This window comes from Dipteris shenzhenensis, chromosome 31 (assembly GCF_047967505.1).
Source record: "Dipteris shenzhenensis isolate YYH24624 ecotype China chromosome 31, Dip_SZ_1.0, whole genome shotgun sequence".
Taxonomy (NCBI): Eukaryota; Viridiplantae; Streptophyta; class Polypodiopsida; order Gleicheniales; family Dipteridaceae; genus Dipteris; species Dipteris shenzhenensis.
This window is the reverse complement of record NC_141626.1, coordinates 6,110,198-6,136,805: the sequence shown is the minus strand read 5'-3', so window position 1 is coordinate 6,136,805 and position 26,608 is coordinate 6,110,198. Positions and strand designations below refer to the sequence as shown.

The 26,608-nt window shown below is 44.0% G+C and overlaps 1 protein-coding gene across 1 annotated transcript in view; it reads left to right on the top strand.

Moving 5' to 3' along the window:
• LOC147880954 (uncharacterized) overlaps nt 1-25,088 on the top strand; it is a 32,057-nt gene extending 6,969 nt beyond the window's left edge. Inside the window, exons 4-7 of the mRNA XM_087369922.1 lie at nt 23,537-23,595; nt 23,772-24,066; nt 24,238-24,300; nt 24,383-25,088. Of these exons, the coding sequence (XP_087226048.1) occupies nt 23,537-23,595; nt 23,772-24,066; nt 24,238-24,300; nt 24,383-24,430 (465 nt within the window). The 3' untranslated portion in view covers nt 24,431-25,088. The remainder of the gene's footprint in view (nt 1-23,536; nt 23,596-23,771; nt 24,067-24,237; nt 24,301-24,382) is intronic.
• The last annotated feature ends 1,520 nt before the right edge of the window (nt 25,089-26,608 follow it).

Below are 26,608 nucleotides of genomic sequence, written 5' to 3'. Positions count from 1 at the left end.
ATCCGCCTTCACAGCCACCCTCATCCACGTTTAAAACAACTGAACAACACCATCACAAGGAAAAAAGCATTCATTCAACATCCTTCTCTCTACACACCTTCTAATAACACTCATACACTGGCCACATTTCCTCTGGAAAACTCAGAAAGAATCCCAATGGACCACACAGCCCAACACAAGCTCCTACTGATGACTGAGCTCAAGCTCACAAAGCCTTCAGATTCTTATTGCATCCATTCTCGCAATTCACAAGGCAACCACCCACATAGTGACCACGGTTAGTAACTCGTCACCCATCTCTATGTTCATATAATGAATCCCAAAACCATGGCAATCTCTTGCTTACCAAGCTCATAGAGCTCTCACGGACTTTTGGCTTGCATAATAGAGTCACTACCCCCTTTCTACCTCATGCAATGAAATCTCTTTGTAGCTTCTCTATTCACGGTGTACACTAGTCACCCAAAGTATTCTGACCAAGCTACTCTATAGTAACAACACCACACCTCATGTGATCACCAATCAAGCCCTTCATGAAGCTCCCCACCTGCAATAGCTCAGTCGCCCATCACGTGATCATAACCGGCATCGCTGCCTCTCCCTTGCTCTCGGAACTCTCCTTGTCTGTGGTACTCCCACACTCCATCATCGAGTTTCTATATCCTCTCCAACCAAGGAATTCCTCCACGAGCTCCCCCAAAACCATAGCTCGTCACCTTGTGTCCACCTAGTAGTGACCTGCGCTCCCCTCTAGAGCTCTCTTTTTATGTATCTTCTCGGCATCCCCATAGAACCATGCAGGCCCCCTTCTTTTCGCATCCTTCTCCAAGCTCACGTCTTCCTCCTGCAGTCGCGATTCCCTTCCAGGTTCCTCCTACTGATGGCCTCCTATTAACAACCCCCCAGAATAAATGACGCCCCAGCGCTGCAGCAGCGTTTCACCACCTGCTGTCCAAGCCCCTTCTCCCATCAACCTTTAGTCCCTCGACTCCTTTGCTCTTCTAAGCTCCTCCTAGCCCACACCGTAGAGCGACCCCTGAACCCGATAGGCATTGCTGTAGCCTCCTTCCTATCATCCTCATGAAGCTCATATGCTCTCAGGGCTCACCAGCTGCATATGAAGTTGCCATAACAAGCTACCTCGCACGCTTTTCTTTATCCAAGACACTCACTTTGGCACATGGTTCGTCAACTTGAAGCACCTGGAGTCCATCTTCTCTGCGCTCCTGCAATTGAACTCCCTCACCCGTCATATAAAGCAGTCACCTATGCAGGGTCTCCTTCTTCACAATGTTCTCTTCGTCACATGCGATGACCTTCATGCAATCAGAGCTTTCCGCTCACACCACCTCTCATCTATTGCATTCCCTTGCTCTCCATCAGTCCTTCCAACAATCCTTCACGTAACTCCAGGTCTCTCCTTTTTTACGTATCTTCTCGGCATCCCCACAGAAGCATGTAGTGACTCCTTTCTTTTTGCATCCTCCTCCAAGCTCACGTCTTCCCAGCATAGTATCGACGCTGCCCCTGGCTAGAAAATAGTCTTTCTCTCCATCCGCGGACCCGAACTCCCTCCTCAAAGACACTATCCCCGTCTCAAGATCTCCTAGCTTGCAGAACAGACAACCTTCGTCATCTCAGGTCCTCCTAGCCCACAGCTTCTCTTCAGTAGCGACGCTTCTCCAGCTCTCCAAGCTCTATCAAGAGGAGCCCCCCCTGCAGAACTGTATAGACTCCCCCCTTCTTGCGCGCAGAGCTCTCGCCTCTTCTTAGGTCCTCCAGCACCGAGCTCCCCTTCATGTAAAGTTCCTTCCCTTGAGCATCGAGCTCTCGTGGATCTCTGTCTTCTCTGTTTCTCCTCCCCTCGCTGCTTCTGAGCTCCCTTCACCTTCTCTGTGAACCCATGATCACCTCTCCAATGCTCCTGCCAGCCCAAGGCCTCTCCGCGTACATGACTTCCAGCAAGTCTCTCTCTTTGTCGTCTGAGATCTTCCGGGTGCCCCACCATCCCTTCCCGAATTCACAGTCTCCCCCCTGTAGTCGTCGCGACCCTCCTCTTTCAGCAACAATCACATTCCCCAGCTCCCAACCGCCACCTTGCCATCTAGAAGAGTCTCCTTCAACCTTACGTAGCCACAATTCATGCATGCCTTTTTGATTATAGCCACGTCATCCCATGCTTTCTACCACTCTCCAAGGATTTCCACAATTTCATACACCAAGGCACTTGAGCACATATTCATTGACTATGTGCACACAAATGCATGCCACCAGTCATATTCATTGACTATATGCACACAATTGCCCACCGACCATTCACATATGATGAACACAATCCCGATCCCATGGATTTACAAGGCAACCATGACTAAAAAATGCTCATGCCCTCACACAAAAAGAACTCGGGAAAACCATGAAAGGTGTATGCCATCCCACAACAAAACCCCGTCATACTCTGGATACCATGCTCTGGATTATCTTGCTGCAACCACACTGCACTTCATTATCTCCCAGAAGTCCCTGTAGAAGTGTCTTCCATCTCAAGACAATATATCATCAATGTGGAGTCCGTTATGAGGGTGTCCACAGCCCTTTTCCACTACCAACTAGCTATGTACATAGCTATGCACTCACCTAGCAACATGCAACAAGTGAAAAACATTTTTTTCATTTTTATCCACACATCTCTAGCAACCCCTTCTCTTCTGCTGTGACATTCATGTCCAGCAGCTAAAGAAAAACATCAACAAACCACCTGGATCAAAAACAAAGCAAGCTTGTACTCTATGCCTTTGCTTTTCTCCTCCCGGATCAAAAGGATAACTTTGAACCCTCCATTGCCAGATATGCATAATCCACCATCCCCCTGGATCAAAAGGAATCAACAACACACCATTTGATGTAGCCACCAGCTCCTTCCATATACCCACATCTTCACTGAGCCTCCAGGATCCCATAGCTTATTTTGCCAAGATATTACACAACTCCACTGGCTATTAGCCATCACACTTGTATCATGAGTCTTGCTTAGCTTCACATGAGCCACATCTTTTGAGGTCACTACCTCACACACAGATCTCACAGGCAGTGATTAGGAACTTCTCAGCATACCCTATTGCCTCAACCTTGTAAGCTGCAAAACTTAATCCATCACATGAATTATCAAGATCATCGAGAAGCAAACAAACATCCTTCCCACCTGAAGAATGCTCAAACATATCAGCACACTCTTTCTTGTCATTGCCAACCACACATGCAAAATTCACAAGGGTATCATCAAGTAAAGCATCTAGCTGATCATCACCCACACTATCACTGCCATCCAGCTCAACATGCATACTGGTGTTTACATTCTCTTCTGAAGAGATCAATGCTAACATATCATCCAGTGCATCATCAAGAACACAATTCAGCTCATCCTCTGAATCACCATCCTCTTGTAAACACTGAATCTTAACCTCATCGTACACATCATAGTCCACATGCACACAATCAACACTTGCTGGTCCCACCCAAACTAAGTGTTTTAACTGTAGGTTTTATCATCAGTGATAGCCACATCAGCTTCATCTCTCTTAGACATGATTGAGCTCTCATCTTCACTACTAATTTCACCTCTCTCTTCCTCACTTGTTGAACTTGAAATCTCAGCCTCATCGGTATGCACAATCACAGTGTCAACCACGAACTGATTGCATTCAACCATCATAGGCATATCATCACTACACAACACTGGAGCATGATCATCATCTACACACACAGACTTATTCTTAGCTGCCTTGAATGGGCTGTCAACCTTTCTGCCATCTGTGGCAGCAACCCCTTCTCTTGGGCTCTCCTCTGCCACCTCACACAGAACTGGTTGAGCAACACCCTCCTCCATAGCAACTGACAAGCCTCCATTCATAAGTGTAATGATTTCCAGCTCCCTTACATCATCAACTCTATATGCATCCGGTTTCTTCAACAGTGAAGACAACCGACTCTCTTCCTCTGATGAGATGCTCTCTTCCTTTGTCTCACTCAAAAAATCTCTCTCTTCATCTGTGACTATCTCCTCAGGTTCCTCTTCCAATTCCAGCCTACAGCTCATCACATAATTTGGTACTCTCCTTGCACCAGCTGAACTTCCTTCTGCTCCATCCATAGCCTCTCCTCTTTTGTTATTTTGACCTCTGCTTCTTCCTGCAGTCTCCATCCAATTTAGGCTGAATGTTTTCATCAGCTCCACAGCTTCATGCAAATCCTTTTTTAGGGAATCATCCTGCACAGGAACAGACACCAGCTCTCTCTCTACATTTGCCTTGATCATTTCTGGCCTGCTGACCAGGGTTTTAGGCTCCTCTTGCATGCGAAGCTGCCTCAGTCTCTTGACTTTCCATTCCTTCTCTCTGGCCACTCTGACTACATCCTCAAAACTATCAATATTCTTCAGCTCCACCTTCAAACGGAGGGTAGGATCCAGACCAGCCACAAACCGGTCTCTCTTTATCATCTACGGGGGTACTTCAGGAATCAAAGCCTCACACCATAGACTCCACAGTCTACCAAACTCTATCAGATACTGATCCACATCCTGACTATCCCTTTGCTGAATTTTGCACAACTCTTTCCATACTTCATTAGGGCTCCTGGATTGTGTAAACCGTGCAAGAAAAGCTGCTCTGACCACTGTATACTCCGGATTTTGCTGCTGAGGATGAGCAGTTCAGAAGGTAGCCACTTGAGTCTGCAACCATGCTTTTGCATCTCCCTGCAAGCAATAATTCATGATCTGAAACAAAATCTCAGGGGTTGCCCTATCCTTCATAAGTGCTGTAAATTCCATCTTTTCCAGGAATCTCACTGCATTCTCGTATGGCATCCCCCAAAACTCTGGGAAGTCCTGTGCCATCTCTCTCACCTCTTCAACACTACAATTGACTGCACAGCTTCACACTTGTAAACTGAAGTGCACAGTCCTCTGTGGAGGCACCAAAACGTGGATGGACAAAAGCAGTAGAGCCCAATCCGCCTTCACAGCCACCCTCATCCACGTTTAAAACAACTGAACAACACCATCACAAGGAAAAAAGCATTCATTCAACATCCTTCTCTCTACACACCTTCTAATAAAACTAATACACTGGCCACATTTCCTCTGGAAACCTCAGAAAGAATCCCAATGGACCACACAGCCCAACACAAGCTCCTACTGATGACGAGCTCAAGCTCACAAAGCCTTCAGATTCTTATTGCATCCATTCTCGCAATTCACAAGGAAACCACCCACATAGTGACCACGGTTAGTAACTCGTCACCCATCTCTATGTTCATATAATGAATCCCAAAACCACGGCAATCTCTTGCTTACCAAGCTCATAGAGCTCTCACAGACCTTTGGCTTGCATAATAGAGTCACTACCCCCTTTCTACCTCATGCAATGAAATCTCTTTGTAGCTTCTCTATTCACGGTGTACACTAGTCACCCAAAGTATTTTGACCAAGCCTCTATAGTAGCAACACCACACCTCATGTGATCACCAATCAAGCCCTTCATGAAGCTCCCCGCCTGCAATAGCTCAGTCGCCCATCACGTGATCATGACCGGCATCGCAGCCTCTCCCTTGCTCTCGGAACTCTCCTCGTCTGTGGTACTCCCACACTCCATTATCCAGTTTCTATATCCTCTCCAACCAAGGAATTCCTCCACGAGCTCCCCCAAAACCATAGCTCGTCACCTCGTGTCCACCTAGTAGTGACCTGCGCTCCCCTCTAGAGCTCTCTTTTTATGTATCTTCTCGGCATCCCCACAGAACCATGCAGGCCCCCTTCTTTTCACATCCTCCTCCAAGCTCACGTCTTCCTCCTGCAGTCGCGATTCCCTTCCAGGTTTCTCCTACTGATGGCCTCCTATTAACAACCCCCCAAAATAAATGACGCCCCAGCGCTGCAGCAGCGTTTCACCACCTGCTCTCCAAGCTCCTTCTCCCATCAACCTTCAGTCCCTCGACTCCTTTGCTCTTCTAAGCTCCTCCTAGCCCACACCGTAGAGCGACCCTTGAACCCGATAGGCATTGCTGTAGCCTCCTTCTTGTCGTCCTCACGAAGCTCATATGCTCTTAGGGCTCACCAGCTGCATATGAAGTTGCCATAACAAGCTACCTCGCACGCTTTTCTTTATCCAAGACACTCACTTTGGCACATGGTTCGTCAACTTGAAGCACATGGAGTCCATCTTCTCTGCGCTCCTGCAGTTGAACTCCCTCACCCGTCATATAAAGCAGTCACCTATGCAGGGTCTCCTTCTTCACAATGTTCTCTTCGTCACATGCGATGACCTTCATGCAATCAGAGCTTTCCGCTCACACCACCTCTCATCTATTGCATTCCCTTGCTCTCCATCAGTCCTTCCAACAATTCTTAACGTAACTCCAGGTCTCTCCTTTTTTACGTATCTTCTCGGCATCCCCACAGAACCATGCAGCGTCTCCTTTCTTTTTGCATCCTCCTCCAAGCTCACGTCTTCCCAGCATAGTATCGACGCCGCCCCTGGCTAGAAAATAGTCTATCTCTCTATCCGCGGACCCGAACTCCCTCCTCAAAGACACTATCCCCGTCTCAAGATCTCCCAGCTTGCAGAATAGACAACCTCCGTCGTCTCAGGTCCTCCTAACCCACAGCTTCTCTTCAGTAGCGATGCTTCTGCAGCTCTATCAAGAGGAGCCTCCCCTGCAGAACTATATAGACTCCCCCCTTCTTGCGCGTAGAGCTCTCGCCTCTTCCTAGGTCCTCCAACGCCGAGCTCCCCTTCACGTAAAGTTCCTTCCCTTGATCATCGAGCTCTCGTGGATCTTTGCCTTCTCTGTTTCTCCTCCCCTCGCTGCCTCTGAGCTCCCTTCACCTTCTCTGTGAACCCATGATCACCTCTCCAATGCTCGTGCCAGCCCAAGGCCTCTCCGCGTACGTGACTTCCAGCAAGTCTCCCTCTCTGTCGTCTGAGATCCTCTGGGTGCCCCACCATCCCTTCCCGAATTCACAGTCTCCCTCCTGTAGTGGCCGCGACCCTCCTCTTTCAGCAACAGTCACATTCCCCAGCTCCCAACCGCCACCTTGCCATCCAGAAGAGTCTCCTTCAACCTCACGTAGCGCCTTTTTGATTATAGCCTCGTCATCCCATGCTTTTTACCACTCTCCAAGGATTTCCACAATTTCATACCCCAAGGCACTTAAGCACATATTCATTGACTATGTGCACACAAATGCATGCCACCAGTCATTTAGCATCTAATTACCCACCGACCATTCACATATGATGAACACAATCTCGATCCCATGTATTTACAAGGCAACCACGACAAAAAAATGCTCTTGCCCTCACACAAAAAGAACTCGAGACAACCATGAAAGGTGTATGTGTCACCTACTTTCACTCTTGGCTTCTTTCCCTTACGTTAAATCAATCACGGGCGATGGCTATCAGTTATTCCACCCAGCCAAACTCTCATGGATCGTAAAATCGTCAGATACATATATTCCTTCGTTATTTTTCTTCATACTTATCCATGAGACCCTCATTTCCCTAGATAGTTCTCCTTGCCAAATGTCATCATTTTAGCCTCTCCACTTGGTGCACCTTTTTACCCCTCTCTTGGGGCACATTAAAAACCACTTGCCCCTTGGCATTATTGCACATTTAGGTGCACCTAGGCCTTAGCACTCAGAACTATCTAGTCAATGCCATTCCGCCCTCACCTAGGACCTTGGCAGTTACTTCTCTTGACCATTTCAATTACGCACATTAACTATTACAAAAGTTGGTCATCTAAGAGAAAATGCCCACCGATCTATCCGAGGTCATGCTATCCCGGCTAGAGCATAACATTCCTTCCCTCTTCAAGCATCAGCGTCCTCGATGATGAAATCTGGGAACGCTCTCCGTAACTGGTATACGGATTCCCAGGTAGCTTCCGATAGAGGCTGACCATGCCATGCAACCAACACCGTGGGTATCTTCCGATTTCGTATTTGCATTGTTCCTCGGTCCAGGATTCTTGTTGGTTTGCGCCTTGCAATATCCTCTATCTCCTGAAACAAAACCACACCTTCGATTAGTGAGTCACCTGTATGCAAAAATTTCTTTAAGCGCGAAACATGAAAAACCGGGTGCACCTTGTGCTAGCATCTCCCGCATTTGAACTACAAAGTTCGCGGCACTAGGCACTTTCTGAGGTACTCCAACTATAGTTGGATTGGCTAGTCTATAACCATAGTTCAGTTCAAACAGACTGAACCCGATAGAGGAATGTTTCCTATCATTGTAGGCAAACTCCAACAATGGCAACCACTTGTCCCATGTATGTTGCCTCAATGACACATATGCCCTTAGCATATCCTCTAAAGTCTGGTTGTTGACTCTCTCCGTCTGACCATCCGTCTCAGGATGATCCCCACTACTCATTCCCAACTCAGTCCTTAGTGTCTCAAATACCGCTGTCCAAAAATGACCGGTAAATCTAACATCTCTGTCTGACACTATGGATCTAGGCAATCCATGCAGACGAAATATATGTCTAATGAATAAATCTGCCACTTGCGGGGCACTAACAGACTCTCTAGTCGGAATGAAGTGAGCCATCTTGGTTAGACGATCAACCACCACAAGGATAGAATTATACCCTCCTTGTGTTGCAGGTAGCCCTACAATAAAGTCCATGGAAATGCTCTCCCACTTACTTAGTGGTATTTCCAAGGGCTGTAAAAGTCCAGGTGGCTTCACCCGCTCGGCCTTGCTTACCTGACACGAGAAACACCGTGTCACATATTCATGAATATGCTTTTTCATCTTTGGCCAAAAGAAATCTCGCTTCACGAGATCATATGTCTTCTCGACTCCTGGATGTTCCGCACACGGGCTATCATGGCATTGTCGAATGACTCTCTGCCTGAGATCATTCTGACCAGGTACTACAATCTTGCCATTTCTAACTAGCATACCATCCCTTATGGTATATCTTGCATAAGTTTGGCCTTTTCTGGATGCTAGGTCATCCTTTTCACTTTCCCCGGGTTTTAACACATGAGCCTTAGGCCATAAGCTCTGGACAAACTCGTCCACTTTCTGAGTTTCTCTAATCTCGGTCATTAGAGCACTCTCTAATACCGTGAAACTCAGGTTGTGCATAATGCGAGACAACGCATCAGCCACCTTATTGTCTTTTCCTCTTCGGTACCGAATCGTTAGATTAAACTCCTGCATGAGCTCTGCCCACCTAGCTTGGCGGCCCCTCAAGTCAGGCTGTTTACAAAAATGTTTCAGAGTATCATGATCTACATCCACATAAAACTCTGAACCATACAGATAATGCCTCCATGTTTTCAAAGCATTGATAACTGCATACAACTCCAATTCATGAGTTGGCCAATTCCTTTGAGAGGGAGAAAGCTTCTTGCTTTCAAAGGCTACTGGCCTTCCCTCTTGAAGGAGGACTGCTCCTACCGCCATGCCACTTGCATCGGTTTCTAGGAACAACGGTTTCTGGGGATCAACTATTTTTAACACCGGTTCTGAGACCACAGCTTGTTTTATGGTGTTAAAACTTTCTTGTTGATTCTGTCCCCAAATAAAAGGTACTTTATCTGAGGTCAGATCAATCAATGGCGATACTATTCCAGAATATCCTTTGATATGCCTTCTATAAAACTGGACAAATCCCAAGAATGATCGCAACGCGGTCAGACTCTGAGGGATTGGCCAAGTTAGTATCGCAGCCACTTTCTTCGGATCCATTTTTACCCCCTGTGGAGTAATTATGAACCCTAAGTACTCAAGCCTAACCATACACAGTATAGTTTTCTTTTTATTTACATAGAGACTGGCTTTCCTCAAAGTACTGAACACTACTCTTAAGTGTTCACGATGCTCAGTAACACTTTTACTGAATATCAAGATATGGTCAATAAAATGTACTACGAACTTTCCGATATACGGACGTAGTAAATCGTTCATAAGCATGACGAAGGTCGCTGGAGCATTGGTAAGTCCGAAGGGCATTACCAAAAACTCATAATGACCAAACCTACTCCTGAAAGAGGTTTTATGCACATCCTCAGCTCTACTGATGGTAGCCACACTTAAGATCTATCTTACTGAAAATCACGGCTCCATGTAATGCATCTAGCAAATCATCAATCCGAGCCATCGGATACCTGTGCTTAACAGTGATATTATTCAATGCTATGTAATCTATACAGAGGCGAAATGTATCATCCTTTTTCCTCTTTAATATCACTGGCGAAGCAAAAGGTGAGAAACTTGGTTGAATCTGCCCCAACTTGAGGTATTCTTCTAGTTGTCTACGCACCTCCGCCTCCTCAGCAAAACTCATCCTATAGGGAGGTCTATTTACAGGTTCTGCCCCCAGGGTCAGTTCAATCTTATGTTGAACTTTCCGCTCTGGAGGTAACCCATAAGGTAGTTCATCCCTAAAACATTCAGAGAACTCCTCTGTTATAAGATTAGCCAGCTTGGCCATCTCCCCACTTTGCGTAACATCAGTGCTAGCCGAAGAATCATCCACCGGCTCTACCGATGCCGTGCAAAACTCATCCTATAGGGAGGTCTATTTACAGGTTTTGCCCCCGGGATCAGTTCAATCTTATGTTGAACTTTCCGCTCTGGAGGTAACCCATAAGGTAGTTCATCCCTAAAACATTCAGAGAACTCCTCTGTTATAAGATTAGCCAGCTTGGCCATCTCCATACTTTGCGTAACATCAGTGCTAGCCGAAGAATCATCCACCGGCTCTACCGATGCCGTGCAAAGGAATAAAAACTCTACTTGAGCTTTTCTGATTTCCATCACGGAAACCAACGGTCCCTGAGGTATATCTTTTTCACCTCGCAAGACATAAAGCACATCATTCATCTTGAATTGATATACGTGCTTTTTCCAATCAATGGCTGGATTCTTCCTAGAATGCCACGCCATACCCAGGGCTATATCTGCATGAGCAAGCTTGGTCATTTCAAAATCAAGCTTCTCAGCATAGTCGTGAATCCGAAGTTCGAACTGGGTAACCCTTTGGTCCCATACTTCAGTTGAACTTCCATCTGCCATCCTGACTGTATACGCATAGTCAGATAGACTTGTCTTTAATTTCAGCCTCTTCACGAGCTTGGAGTTAATCACATTGTGAGTTAACGCTGAGTCAAACAACACAATGACATCATGACTGGCCACTTGCCCTTTCATTTTAATTAACTCCGTATCATTGAAGGCTGTATACCTCGTTGCTGCGGGCTTAGATAGGATGTTATCAGGTGCACTCGTCACTAACTTAGCAACAGATACACATAACAAACAAGGTACTAACCTCTGAGAAGGTCCCGCCAGTTGCATCTGCATATGTTCCGCATTGGGACTCTCTTGCATTTCTACGTTGCATTCAGATATTATCATATTAGCCGTGCGACGGTCTTTATTCAGTGGACAATCCTTCCACTGATGACACATTCCCTGAATTTGTCAGTGTACTCTGCCACTGACAGACTCCTCTGACGAAGATTTCTATAAGCATCCCAAGCTCGGGATTCTTCATCAGGTGGAAGAAAGTGTTTCTTGAATTCAGCTTTAAACCCTTCCCAGGTGGTTGGAGCAACTTGATCCTTCTGTTGCTTCATCCACCATCTGTCCGCTGCCTCAATAAACAGGTGTGTGGCCTCGCGGATCTTCTTTAGATCGGATCTAATTTCACAAATGGCGAAGGCTTCTTCCCACTTGTGTAACCAAACCTCGATCACATCAGAGCTGCGCTCGGTCATCCGACCAGCGTACTTCTCCGGTCTATAATTAGCGATATTAGGCACTTTGACCCTTGCGCGCTCTAAGGAATGTATACTGGGCTCTGGCTCAGCTGGAGCTTTGCCCTTATCAATTCTAGACGGTCTAGCCGACAAGGCTTGCACCATCTCCCTGATCTCATTTTGACCAGCATTCACTTGAAGCTGCTGGTTCATAATCTGCTGTAAAGCATCCTCTAATATCGAAATCCTACCAATCAAAGTAGGTGCTGCATGATGTGACATCTGTTGTGTAGACTGCACTCTAGACTCACTAGGATTCACCCTTGAATTTTGCCCTTCTGCCTCCATAGTTTCACAATGGAAGATGGGTTTTTTTTTTTTTTTTTCCCTCTGAAACTCAATTAACCAATATATACACCCTTCACTTCTGTTCTGCTTTCCTGTTTTTTTTTTTCTCTTCTACAGTGCAGAAATCACAGGACCATATGAAAACAAAAAAAAACTGCACGGAAAGAAAGGGCTCCCTGGTTGTTTCGCGACAATCCCGGCTACTCCAGCTATTCGTAGGTGCGACCCAACTTGACTCTTAGATGCAGCTAGGCTCCAACACGGTTTGCGAGTCCGCCAACAACCACCCTGCGCTAATCCTCGTTCACCTCCTAAATCTGCACGCTGTTGTTCGTCAACCTCGCACGAGGTAAAATATGCTCTGGTTAAAGGTCCCGCAACCCGTTGATATACGACCCTACGCCTTCACCTACGAATATCCACGTCCCCTCTGCGCTGCCTTACGTGACACCAAACGTTAGGCTCACTATCCCGATTTCAAGTCCAAAAAAACAGTCGCGATATTATTCTTCTTGTCGACGTCTGCTCCATGACCCGTCACCTGCGACTGTTTTTCCACGCTAACAGCCACCAACGCTGCGTCACGTCTGACCTTCTCTTGGCGCAGATCACTTGCTTCTCCCAGGCCACCGCGCAACGCCTCACGGTGATCAGCACGTCGCCTACACCAGTCGTCGTAGCAACACACCAACCAAAAATTGATCGTTCACCTTCCCTTCACCGGTTTCGTCGTAAATCACGAATCCCCCTTCATCCTCTAACCATGCTCTGATACCAAATGTCACCTACTTTCGCTCTTGGCTTCTTTCCCTTACGTTAAATCAATCACGGGCGATGGCTATCAGTTATTCCACCCAGCCAAACTCTCATGGATCGTAAAATCGTCAGATACACATATTCCTTCGTTATTTTTCTTCATACTTATCCATGAGACCCTCATTTCCCCAGATAGATCTCCTTGCCAAATGTCATCATTTTAGCCTCTCCACTTGGTGCACCTTTTTACCCCTCTCTTGGGGCACATTAAAAACCACTTGCCCCTTGGCATTATTGCACATTTAGGTGCACCTAGGCCTTAGCACTCAGAACTATCTAGTCAATGCCATTCCGCCCTCACCTAGGACCTTGGCAGTTACTTCTCTTGACCATTTCAATTACGCACATTAACTATTACAAAAGTTGGTCATCTAAGAGAAAATGCCCACCGATCTATCCGAGGTCATGCTATCCCGGCTAGAGCATAACAGTATGCCATCCCACAACAAAACCCCGTCATACTTTGGATACCATGCTCTGGATTATCCTGCTGCAACCACACTGCACTTCATTATCTCCCAGAAGTCCCTGTAGAAGTGTCTTCCATCTCAAGACAATATATCATCAGTGTGGAGTCCGTCATGAGGGTGTCCACAGCCCTTTTCCACTACCAACTAGCTATGTACATAGCTATGCACTCACCTAGCAACATGCAACAAGTGAAAAACATTTTTTTCATTTTTATCCACACAGCGTAACACGACCAGGTAGGAGCCCAAACGGGGCCCCTACCCTGCCATTACCCAGGGCCTTTTGGCCCCTGCCAGCTTGCCTTGATCAGGCCCTAAACTGGCCTATTCCTACACCTTACTTCGGGCGGGCACAGCCACAAAGAAGCCCCCGCTTAGTATGAGATGCCATACTCTAATAAAAGGAACAACCGGGGTTGCAGAAGGCACCTTGTTCCAGGGGCCATAGAGTGTTCCATTGAAGCTATAGAAATGACTATCACAGGAGCAGAGAGCAGAGGGAAAGAGTTGTGATTGGCAAGGATCTTGAGGCTGACAGGAGGACAAGGATTGCAAGGGATGTGGAAAGCCTGTCATCGAGTGACCAGAACTTTGCGACAATTTCTGAGTTGTTTAGTTTCCAAGTTGTTCTCTATTGTATGAGAGTTGACTGAAGGAATACTTGCGATTGGGATCCTACAAAAAATCATCCCTTTAAAGCAGAGGAATACTTTTGGGGCCTGATTGAGTTTCAAAAGAAAACGAGCAAAAGAATGTGAGAAGATGGAGATGGGTGGTCGAAGACTGTCTGGCTGCTATTTAATAGAAGGATTGGGCCAAAATTAGGCTCCGATCTGGGCCTGCTTGCTTTTAGACTTAGAAAAGGAAAAAAAATCTCCAATTTTAGCTCCATGCACCTAGAATCTGGCCAATTGTTTTAGGAAAGACAACTTTGAACGAAAGGTGAAGCCGATAACAGCGAGCTGTCTACGCTTGTATACCCAGTAGTCCAAGCCTGATGCTTGTCCTGACTCAACATGGAATCAATCAACCCATCACAACAGCTATGCCGCATCACCAACTGAAACGTGACCCTGCTCCAGCAGCATTATCATCTGGGGGGGTGAGCTTGATACGATCTGGAATTAGACTTAATGGTTCTTTACCGGATCACCCTACACCTGTCAGCATGCAACCTTACGACATTGGGATTGCTCGGCACATGCATTGAGTTTTTGTATTCCTGCATAGGGATTATACACCCTGAGTTCCTAGTACCTTTAGATTAGGCCTTGGGGGTGAGCCTTGGTGTGCTAGGTGATCATGGGGTTTTATGAGGACATAATGAGATTACATAGGATTAAACCGAGAGAGCTACACGTAGTCTCTGGAAGCAAAAGTCTTTGGACAAGGCCTAACCCTTATTTCAGTTTGGGTCAATACTGGGTTGTCTAGCTTGAGTAATGGCCTTCTCAGGTACCAGGACACACCTGGAGAATTACAATTTTGATTTGCTGCTACAGCTGCAAATTCCATTGCCAGTTTCCCTGCATCCACAGCCTGTGCTTTTAGGCACCTGTTTCAAGCAATTTGTTTGACCTACATAAATTGTGCTTTGTTCTAGCCAAGTCTTTTGCCAGATTCACTTTGTGCCAGTTTCTTTTGCAGTTTTGTTCTGTTGTGCAAATGTAAATGACAGTTTTCCTAGTTTTTGCTCTAGATTCAGCCAACACTGATTGTTGTAGCATATTTCTACAGTCTGGGAATTCCTGCATCAGTTGTTTCAGATTTTTGGGGGTTTGCATGTTCCAAGCAAATTGCAATTTGCCAGAATCACCAGGTTGCTATTGTGATTTTACCAAAGGCACCTGTTTGTGATTTGTCAGAAGCACTATTTGAAAATTGAGACTTTGATCCAGAGGCTGGTTTTTTTGTTCGTTTTTTTCGTTTTGACACTTTCTAGCACTATCTACTTGATGATTTTACTGTTTGGGCACCGTTGGAGTTTTTTGGCTTGAGATGGATGGTGATTTGATGCTTCTACAGTGTTTTTCTATCAGTTCTTGATTGTGGTATTGAGATACTGATAAGACGGATGTGGAAAGTGTGTGTTTCAGTGTTTACGTGAAAGATTGGTGGTAGAACCTTGAGTTCTAAATTCCCAGCCCATTCTTTTCATTGGTTTTTAGCATCATTTAGTGTTTACTGGAGTTATACATATCTTTTGGCCATTCCAGACAGTTTTGGATCATGTGTATATGGTTATTTCACATAATTTAACTGTTATTTCTTAAAGATAGTTAGTTTCTCTTCTAGGGTCCATTTTGATTCCATCTAGGATTCAGGAATACTATTGTATGAAAAAATCAGCATTATTAGAATACACAAATATACTAGGTGACTAGCTCTAGCAGGGGTGATCATCGTTCACATTCCACATGGTGTTGCTGTTTCTGTGTTCTATTATTTTTTTACACGTTCATCTCTTTTATTTTCTGCTATAATTTGTGTTTGGATGAAAGTTATTTTTGCTTGTTATTTTTCAGTCGTGGCTATTTTTAAATTCGAAGTGATAATTGAATAAATATTTGGAAATGTGCTTCTGTTAAAGCATGACTGTGACAATGTGTCTGCCACCACTCAATGGGCTTCACAAACACCTCTCTCCTCTGTGAGGTAGCTTGAGAGAGAGATGAACCAAGGGAATTCTGGTAGGTGGAAAATTCTCTCTCTATCAACATCTGTACTTGGGACTTCCTCACTGAAGGCATGAGTTACATAGACATCTCTATTGGACAATAGAGATGAATTCATGAATAGCTCTTGGGATTTGAGTAGTGGATGCAAAAGACTAGCCATCCCATGTATGGTACATCTCATCCATTGTTAATCTTTTATGTTTGAAACACTCGATTCTAGTTTGTTTTTACAAAAGGAAAATAAGAATTTAACGAAAGGCTCTACATGAATTAAGGTGAAAAAGAGCTGAAAGGGTTTTAAAATTAGAAGAGAGAATTTTTATTTCACAATTAGGGTGTGAAACGATGTTACCCCCCAACTCCATCCCTATGTACGAACCACCCCAAGATCTCCCATCCCTTACAACTCCTATGTACGAACTCCAAGATGTCCCCATTCCTTACACACCTCCTTGAATACCTCTTACTCCCCCAGTGCCAATATCTTAGCTCTAGCCTCTTCCTTGATTCTCACATGGCCGTTTGTGTCTTGCAGGAGGCCCTGGGTGAAAGGTGACCTGTCCAGTTGCATTTCGGGTCATCTTCAAGCACTTGGTATGTGTTGGGGCTGAATTTTGGGTGCTGATCTGCATTCCTCCTCTCCTTTAGCAGTTGTGTACAAGTTTTTCTCCCCTTTTTGGCCTTGTTTTGCACTTTCCTCCCTCCTGCTTGCTGCCCCATGTCACCCTTTTCTCTTCTATTCCCTCCATGTTGGCATCATTTTGCTGCCTTTTCATTACTTCAAAGTTGCTGCTCAGAATCACTAATGTTCCAGTGTTATTGCAGCTGAGGATTCTCTGAATTTGGTGCCTAGCTGCATCTTTGTCAAGTTGTAGATCTTGTAGCTAAACAGTGTCCTAATCCTAATGTAGTGACAGATGGAGAAGAAGTGCCCTGGGAAGGAAACATGAAGAAGTCTAGCAGCAATATCCCAGTCAGTTGGGTGGGTGATGAAGCCCACTTGTAGGGAATAAACAGAGTTTGTGGGCAGCTACCCACCCGTATTCCTTTGTTTCATTTAGCTTGGATACATCTCAAAGAAGGAGAGGAAGGAGGGGGGGGGGGAGGGAAAGTTAAGAGAGGAGTAGGGAGGAGGTGAACAGTGGGAGAAAGTAGGAGAGGGGAGGAGGAGGAGAAGCCAAGGAGAGGGGACAGTTTAAATGTAAGAGGGAGGAGTTGTTTGAGTTGTCGTCACCTATTGCTCCCCTCCCATCCTCTCAACTTCTCACCCTTCCCTTGCTCAGCTGCTATGGCACAAGGGGGTAAAGATATAATAAATGCATAACGAATCACAAACACAGACACTGACGCTGACACTGACACTGACACTGACACTGACACACACACACACACACACACACACACACTCTCTCTCTCTCTCTCTCTCTCTCTCTCTCTCTCTCTCTTTACTTTGCCTTTCCACTCGGGCTTGTCAACCTTTTACAAAGAGAACCACCGTCTAACTTGTGTACTGAAGGTCAGACTTCATATTATGGATTCAGTCCAACCAAGATGGGTCCACTTGACTCAATGCTGTAGAGTTGATTGCTACAAATGGTATGCTGAATTAGATGGTTTCTAGGCATAGCTGTACTCATTTCTCGAATGCAACTACACCTAATGCATTGTCGTCATTGTCATTGTCTTCGTTGCCACTATAATCATTAACATCTTACCAATCATTTTGTGTGACATGCTCAGACATTTCTTGTCTGTGTAAATCGTGTTATCATGCATAAACAATAATGTAAAAAAAATATATTAACAACAAGGTTATATAAATCGAGGATGCTATTCTATCTATGAGGGATTAGTCTTAAAAAAGATTTGAATCCTATGATATCTCCCTTGTGCTAGTTGAGGGGGATTACAATGGACAATACCAGATGGAGACGTTCACTCCTCCTAGTGAGGTCCGAAATTGACCATGCTAGAAGCAGGGAATGATAAAGTGTGAGTGCTTTGACAGGGTTGGGGATTTAGTGGCCTACAAGACTTTAATGTGGCTTATGATCTTTTTGTCTTATGGGAGTATAGATGTGCCTTATTGGCCTACAATTCAGCGTGATGGACCAATAACAAGCCTGAAATTAGGAAACAAGGCCTCTTCTCCCTCCATGTTTTTTTAATACGTTTATCAAAACTAAAATATTTTTTAAAGCTTCTAAGAGACGGAATAATTGTGGATAAACCTGGAAAATGATATCTCCAATTAGCTCTAAGGTAGGAAACTATCTAGTATAGCTAGAGTGAACGTGAATTCTTTTGGGCAACTATCAAGTAGGGCTAGAATTGACTACGAAATCTCTTTTGGAAACAAAAATTGGGAGGCAGGATGAGAGAGAGAAACAAACTCTCTCTCTTTCTGTCTCTCTCTCTTTGCTTTTCTTATTCTTTCTTTTCTGTTTTGTTTCTTCTTTTTGATATCAAAGGTTTTGTTGTTTGGTTGGGATTTCAAAGTTTAGTAAGCACTAGATTTACCCAAAAGTTTCGAGAATCTTTTGAAACCTAGATGGCAGCTTATGCTTGAGTCTAATGACCTCGCTTTGCTTACTAAGTTATTTATATTTATATTTTTAACTTTGTTTTTTTATTTTTAATTTTTTTGTGGGATTTTTAACATTTTCTTTTTATTTCCCTCATTTACTCATAATTTGTCTAAAGTTGCCTACAAACTCACTTCTTCCTTTGTTCTTTGGCTTGTTCTATAGAAAATTATAATTTTGCAATGTCTTATCTCTATCAATACTTGCCCTATCGTTTTATATAAGCTTAGCCAAGTTAGGCATTTTATAGACGATGATCATGACTTTCAAGATTTTATGTACAAAGGTGCTTGTGCTTTTGGAGAAGGAATTTATCCTCGTGACTTTTGTGAACTTAACTACACTTTAAGAGGAGACTCTTGTGTTTTCTTATATCAGAGCCTCTCTCAATTGGCCGTGGTATCAGAGGTTGATATATATGATAAACACCAATAACTTGAATATAGTGGTTTGCACATTATAAAAATGCCTCACATTGACTCGAACATTTCTAATTTGGCAAAATATGGAGTCATTTCTTCCTAGTTCCATAGATTTTCCATATGGAGTCATTTCTTCCCGATTCCATAGGTTTTTCTGGCTCTGTACAATTAAGAAATATTTTATTCCTCAATGTGGTAATTTGATCACTTTGCTAATGCACAAAGGGTATAATCCAACAAGAATAATGAAAAATGTACCTACAATCTTAGATATGAAGTCTTTTATCTACGGTGTATCGGCCTTAGGCATGTTTAGAATGATTGAACATAAGCTGAAAACAAAAAGCGGGGAGCTGAAACTCCCTTTTTTTAAAGTTTTAAAAAAAGAGTTAAATTGAGCATGCCTGTGCTTTTTAAGTAAGGATTTAATATTGCATCAGTGTAGGAAGCGGTACATAGATGTAAGTGGTTCCTTTAGTTTCTTATGTTTTAAATAATTCTTTCATTTTGTCATATTTTCTTATTCATATATGAGAGAAAGAAAGAAAGAAAGAAAGTTTATTAGAGTCTTCGGAAGACTGATGGGTCTATGAGACTCTGAGAATCTTGATACAAACAAACTGTGAGGGTGGAGCTAGGAGAATGCAAAAAGCTAGTGCTAAGTACTACATGGTCATGTCAGAGTGCTTAACTACACATCAGTATCATCATCATCCTCCTCCTCCTCCTCCTCATCATAATCAGTTCATCTAGGTGGATGAGACGGTGGGAGCATGAAGTCCGCGATAGAGTGCTGTCGGTTGCTCACGAGCGTAGTCCTGTGTCGTCTCTTGGTCATAGCTCTGCGCCTAACAAGGGCTACAGTGACCCCTGTTGGTCGAGCTCCGACTCTGAACAGAGAAGTGTGATTTGTGCGTCAATCCTCTGTCAGAGCTTTGGATCCCGATCATGTCGGGGCCTCATAGTAGGGGGGTCCACCTCCTCTGGTTGGAAAAACTCCGTGATCGAGCTTTGAGAAGGGTCTACCGAGGAGGGGGAAGAGAGAGAGAGAGAGAGAGAGAGAGAGAGAGATTTATTCTTTTTTTTGCTCTTATTTGTTTCTTGATTTGCTTGTTTATTTTTGCTTACTCACCTTTCTTTGTTTCTTGTTATCCTTCCCTTTTGTTTAATTGACGTATTTTAGTAAGCATTGGGTTTGCGAAGGGACACTGCGGGTCTTTTAGAAATCCATATAAGCTTATGCTTGGGCATTGATGATGACATAAGCATTGTTTTGCTTGCTAGATATGCCTACCTTTTGTTCTTAAAAAAATTTGTTAGGTCATTTCTCTTCTTTTTCGTTTTCTCTTTTATTTTTTCATTTTAGAAACTTGGACTTTAAAACAACAAAAATCTGAATTTGTATGATTGAATATATTCTAGTCTTACAAAGGTATATATATATATATATATATATATATACATATATATACATATATATGTACATATAATTTGTAGCATTGAATATATTCTAGTCTCATGAAGCTATCTCTCTTCTCTATATATATGTGTGTGTGGGTGGGTGTGTGTGTTCACACACGCACACATGCACACACACACACACAATAGCATGGAAGGAGAAACAAAATCAATCAAAGGATTAGAGAGAGAAAAACGGGAATATGCTGCAATGAAAGGGGCAAAGAAGATGATAAGTCTATGTTATAAATCAAGACTAGGCATATTTCACGCTTTAATTTGTGGTATGTGTTTTTTTCCGCACCTTCTAGGCATGTGTGTGTTTGTTTTCCAGGTGTGTGATGATTGCGTTAGTAGGCGTGTGGATGCATCTTGCATGGTTCTTGCAGCTATCTCCTATTCCAACCCATTAATTAATAGTTTTGGTGCGCATGGAGGCCTAATTAACCTAAGCTTATCTATGGCTTAATTTATTTATGCTTTAATTAACCTATGTTTCTCTATGGCTTAATTTATTTATGCATTAATTAACCTATGTTTTTCCATGACTTAATTTAATTTATGGATAGACTATGTCTAAGGAGGGCTTCCCCAAACATTCAAGAAAAGATTCGAACCCAAAACCTTCTTTTTCCCACGCATGAGCCTAGTATGGGGGGAGGGGGGAGTGGTATATGATGGCAAAATATTTAGGGATAAACGGGGGAGGGCTTGAATTAATAAAGAGAGGAGGGGGAGGGGCAATAATTAGTCTCACGTGGGGGGAGGGGGAGAGCTTGAAGGAAATAAAGGGGGGAGGGGAGGGACATGTGAGATTGGGGACGGGGGGACCAGTTATGAAGGGCATTAAAGAGGAAAGGACATCCCAAAGGGGGGGGGCGGGGATGAGGGAGAATCTATAATACTATTATAAGGAAAGGGGTGTATAATATTACTCTATAGCTTAGTGACCTAATTAATTAATAGGGGGATTTTTTCCATCTTGGGGTACCTATCCTAGGATCCTTTGCTTGTTGCTTTTGTTGAAGTAAACATGGTATCCGCCATACTAATCACCCTAATGTAACATGTTCATTCAAAATTAGTTATATTCAATTTTGCTTTCTAATATGATGCTTGGGATTTATCCCATTTACTGTTGCAGGTTATGTGACAGGCTGAAGTGTCATTTTTTTTTTTGGGTGTTTGTCAAGTGGTTTCTGCAATTTAACTCACGATTAGCTTTGAGGACTTGATATGTTTGCTAGATTTCTGCCTCTACCTAAATTTAACAGCTTTGTCCAGCTTCTGTGTAATTTTAATGCTTTTTAAAGGTGTTATCGCCCCTGCCCCCCCCCCCTCTCCCCTTATACCCAATTTTTCTGACCCTCCCTTTCGTGGATCATTGTAGTGTGGCTCTCACTCACATTTCAAGATATTCTCCTCAAACTACACGCCATATGATTCCCCAACCCCATCATCCCCCAGCAGCAGAGAAAGGAAAAACACGTGCCAGGAAAACATGGACCTGAGGTCAGAGGCATTTGAGGCATTCTGAAATGCCTTTAACCCATTAGAGGCATGCATGTAAGATATTTAAAAAGAAATATTTTCCTGTCTCAGGCCTGATGGTTGCCACACATTATTCTTCACCATCAGCTCTCCAACTCTCTAGCTTTGAAGCTTGCTCTCACCCAGCCATTACCTTCCCCTTATCTTCTCCTTCTCTCCGATTACCCTCATCCTCTCCTTCTCAGCGTCATCCCTCAGCCTCTCCTTCCAGCCTCAGCCAGCCCTGAGCTAGCCGCCAGCCCCCATCCCTCAGCCCCCTCCCGTCCTAAAAAAGGTAAATTAAAATAAACTGGAATGTCTATAAAACTATTACCACACCTCTGCCGATTGGTATAACTGGTGCTACTAGTCTCTGAATCTGGAACAATTTTGCGAACAAATAAGGCTGATGATGTGGCTAAACACAATGATGAGAGGTGTACCATCCTCATAATTTCTTAATCAACTTATCACTACTGAAAGTGCTTTCGTATTTATCCAAATTGATCGAAGTGTCTTCTTTCCATCATCTTTTGCTTCTTTGGTTAGACATTCAAAATTTTGTCTTTGCGACTTCACCTTTCTTGCCTTTCAGTAAGCTTGTGAAGACTCTTCTTTGGAATGATTTTTAAAACAGGGGCTTCAACTTGTAAATGTATGGAATTTGGTCTTGCCTGTTTATTGCCTTGTCCTGTGTGTTCTTGAGCCTTTCGGATCGCTGTTCTTACTTTCTTGCAAACCAATTATGAGTTGCTTTTCTTTGGTAGCAGTGGAGCATGGGTATTTTCTAGAGAAAGAGTGGATGGTATAATTGTAAGTAAATTTTTATGATAGGACGATATTTCTCCCTTTCCCACATTGATTGTTGATCGTGCACATTAGATTGCAGCAAGTCTAGAAGTTTGCAAATTTGCTTGGTCTATCAGTTTGGGAATGGTGGCTGATAAAAACTGAAGGTAATTCCAAAATCTTGTAAGGAATGTTGTGAGAAGTTGAAAGTGAACTTGTCCCTATTTGAATCTAAGAATTTATGTGATAGAGATGAATGGATACTCCTTTTCAAAGCCCAACACAGTTTAATCAATAGTTATGGCAATTAGCTCTGCTATAGCTGCTGATTTGGAATCATCTTCCAAGTCCTCAAATGTCTCTTTTCGGTAGTCAAGCATCTCTTTTCTTAATATGCATTTTGGAGGGAACAGAAATTAAATTTTAAGGAGCATGTAATGCTTCGAAAGAGGCCAAGCAGGAGAGAAAGGAAAAGGGGGCGTGACACTAGGAGGAAAAAGGACCCCTTTCTTGCAAGTTAACCTGGATGGGTACAGGAGAGAGAGAGATTGCTTTGTGTGTGTTTTGGGGGGTGGGCGTGTCCTCTATGTTCCACTTTAGGTGTAATGTAGATTTCATGCATAAAAGCTCAATAATAGGTTGTCTTCCTTTGCAGGTCTCTGGTGAGCTCTTCCGAGTCCAAAAGGCCTTAGAAATGATTGGCTTGAAACTAAGGTACGTTTCTTGTATCAAGGTCGTAGAATTTCATGGTTTCGGCTTTGTTGATGTTTGTCCTTCCAACCTGAATTCTCTGGGATGTCCCTGAGATCCTGAATAGGAAGGCACACATTCCAAATTCCAGGCTTTTAAAAATTCTCAAAGCTTGAGAACTCTGTAATTCTGTGCTGCAGGGAGAATCCTTCTCGTGAACCTGTAACCTTGAAGCCCAGTTATCTTCAGCAACAAATTCTATATGCTCAAGCTGCCTATTCAGGTCTCCATGTTCAGCATCACACGAATGGGAATGGTACAGATTCTGTTGCGTATGGGGGCCTGGATTCTCAACCGTCTGGTGCTGAAACAATCTCAGCAATGCCCAAGGTCACTGCAGAAATAAGTGTTCCAAGCAGTCTGATTGGGGGTATTATTGGAAGGGGAGGTGCCAATATAACACAAATTCGGGCCATTTCTGGCTGTGCCGTGAAGGTGAGTTTGTTGAGAACAAGGACCTCTAAGAAAGCAAGTTGGCTCTTTTAATAACGTCACGGTCATTCCGTATGTGTCAAAGTGTTGAAAATCAGAAAAATATGAGGTGGTTTATAACAAATTGGGGTTGTGCTAATCCAAATCAGGGTTGGGTACCTTTCTTCTGTACAGGTTTTCAGTCAAAAAGATGGTGCCACAGATCGGCTAATCACGTTTGAAGGCACTGGAGAGCAGGTGCAACTTATTTCTATAGATTTTACTACTATAATTCCATAATTTGCCCACTGAACCACTGTTTTCCAAATTTTAATTTCAGGTATCTGCTGCACAAAGCCTTGTGCAAGCGTTTATGAATGCGCAGTGAAAATTTCCTATTAGAGCTCAGGCAGTGCTGGCAGTGTGAAATTCGAAAGAGGACTGTCCCAAACATGAACTACAACATGATTTATTCTGACAGAGTCACAATCTTGCTTGTGTTTGCACATAAGAGGCTTGAATTTAAATACAGGTAAACTTGGTGGTGGGCTTACAAGGATTTTGTGCAAGACTGTAGTGTTTGTTGAAACTACCTGTGCCTAAAGCCATTATGGAATGGTGCTTAATCTGGGTCCTTGATGGGGCGAGGTCCTTAACCACACCAGTCTAAGTGTATGGTTAGTTTGGCAGGCAGAAATGGATCTTGTATACGGTACATCTCTGTATGTTACTTTTGTTGATGTACTCCTAGGAGCACATGGTTTCATGTGTTAGATATTGACAAAGTATGGAGAAAGCATCACGTCCAGTACTAGATTCTGAGGTGTGATGCCTAAATGATTTAACATGTGCTTTCAGGAGCACTCTTTTACTCGTGTATTATGGGTACAACATTTCCAAAGTATGTGCAAGTCCTGTAGTGAAATGAGATTTCTTAAAAAGCAGCGAGGCTATGAGTAGGTTGATGAACAGTTGGAAAGAGGCAAAGTGCAGATACATAATTTATATAAATACTGATCTTTCTTCAAAAAACTGATCGTTCTTCAAAAAACTCAGAGCTGTATCAATGTCTTGTGAAACTGGTCTTGGCAGAAATTAGAATCCTAGCTAGCTGATCATGAGAAGGCATCTGGTTGTGAAACATTCAGCGAAGAAGGCTTTCAGGTCGAAGGATTGGAGAGCTTGTCTTCTGATGGAGCAAATGCGATGGATCTTCTCAGGCTGGCGTATGATGTTAGCCCTGTCTCTATTCCTGAAGCTCCGGATCTTGTGGTTGAATCACAAGGAACGGGACTCTCCGTCTCCTCCAGATATGCTGTTATCAACCAATGTAGCTTCCTTGAAGGCATCCTCTGGGGGGGATCGCCCATTAGTAGGCAACAGAGGCAAATTGTTTGATGGGAACCTACCTGAAACTGCAGAGTTCTCAGGCAAGCAAGAGATTGCAACATCCAAAATGGATACAAATCTTGATCCTATATTGGAAGAGGATGCCCACTATACGAAATTGAAGACAAATGCAGCTGAGGATGTCCTCCACTGTTGTTTGTAGCTAGCCGATTACAATGGAAATTACACGAGAAGTACGGAATGACTCAGCCTCATTATATGAGGTAGGAACATCGTAGAGCAATGGCCTCCGCAGCCCGTGTGCTCCCTGAGCGCAAGGAGGACTCAAGTGACGAGCATGCATACTCGATGCGCAACACCTACAAAGGTGTTTCTTACTTCTAGGTCTCTGTAGTTGGTTATATAATACGTGTTTCGTAAAATGCTGACAAGTTTTTGGACAAGTTCGTGAATAACTGCCTCTTTCCTGTCAAAGGCGTTTCCTAGCATGAAGTTGACTGGCTTTACGTGAAAGAAATTGCTGGCGACTGGTTGCGGATGCCACGAGTCTTCCCCTTGAGCTTCCCAAGCGCATGCATGGCAATAGCCATCGAGAGAACCAACGGTTGGTCCAGCCCAGAAGCGTTACATGGGAAGATCAGGCCCAAAGCCTATCCTCATAGGGTCACGGTTGAAGGATTTCAAAACGACAGGAGCCTCTTGGTTTATCAAGAAGAGAACATGTGCTTCCCCCTGTTCTGCTTTGGCCTGTTGTGTACCGACGACCGCATTGCCTGACCCTCTTTGAGAGCAGTTCCATATTCTTGGCGAAGCCTCCGGGTGTAAAATCACCATCTATAAGTTTCGGGCCAAACAGTTCCATAATCCTGGATCCTGCCGCTCCACCTGAGACTGCCTTCAAAAAGAGAGTGGGATCGACGCCAGCCTGCTTAGCATAGATCAGACCTTTGTGTGAAACCCAACTTTACGTGGACTCGAACGTTCTGCAAGACTTACTCGCCACCGTGATTAATAGCCTCGCTCAGAGCAGCGGCCTCACCGCAGCTGCCAGCGCCGACATAAGTGACATCCCTGCTACAAGCAGTTGAACGATGTCCTCAGTACTGTACCCGTGATGCTCTGCTGCTGTCTGCACCTTCACTCTCTAATTCTTAAACGCAGTGCAAATATCAAGTGGGAATCACCAACAAGGGCAAGGATCACCCGGAAAACTGAA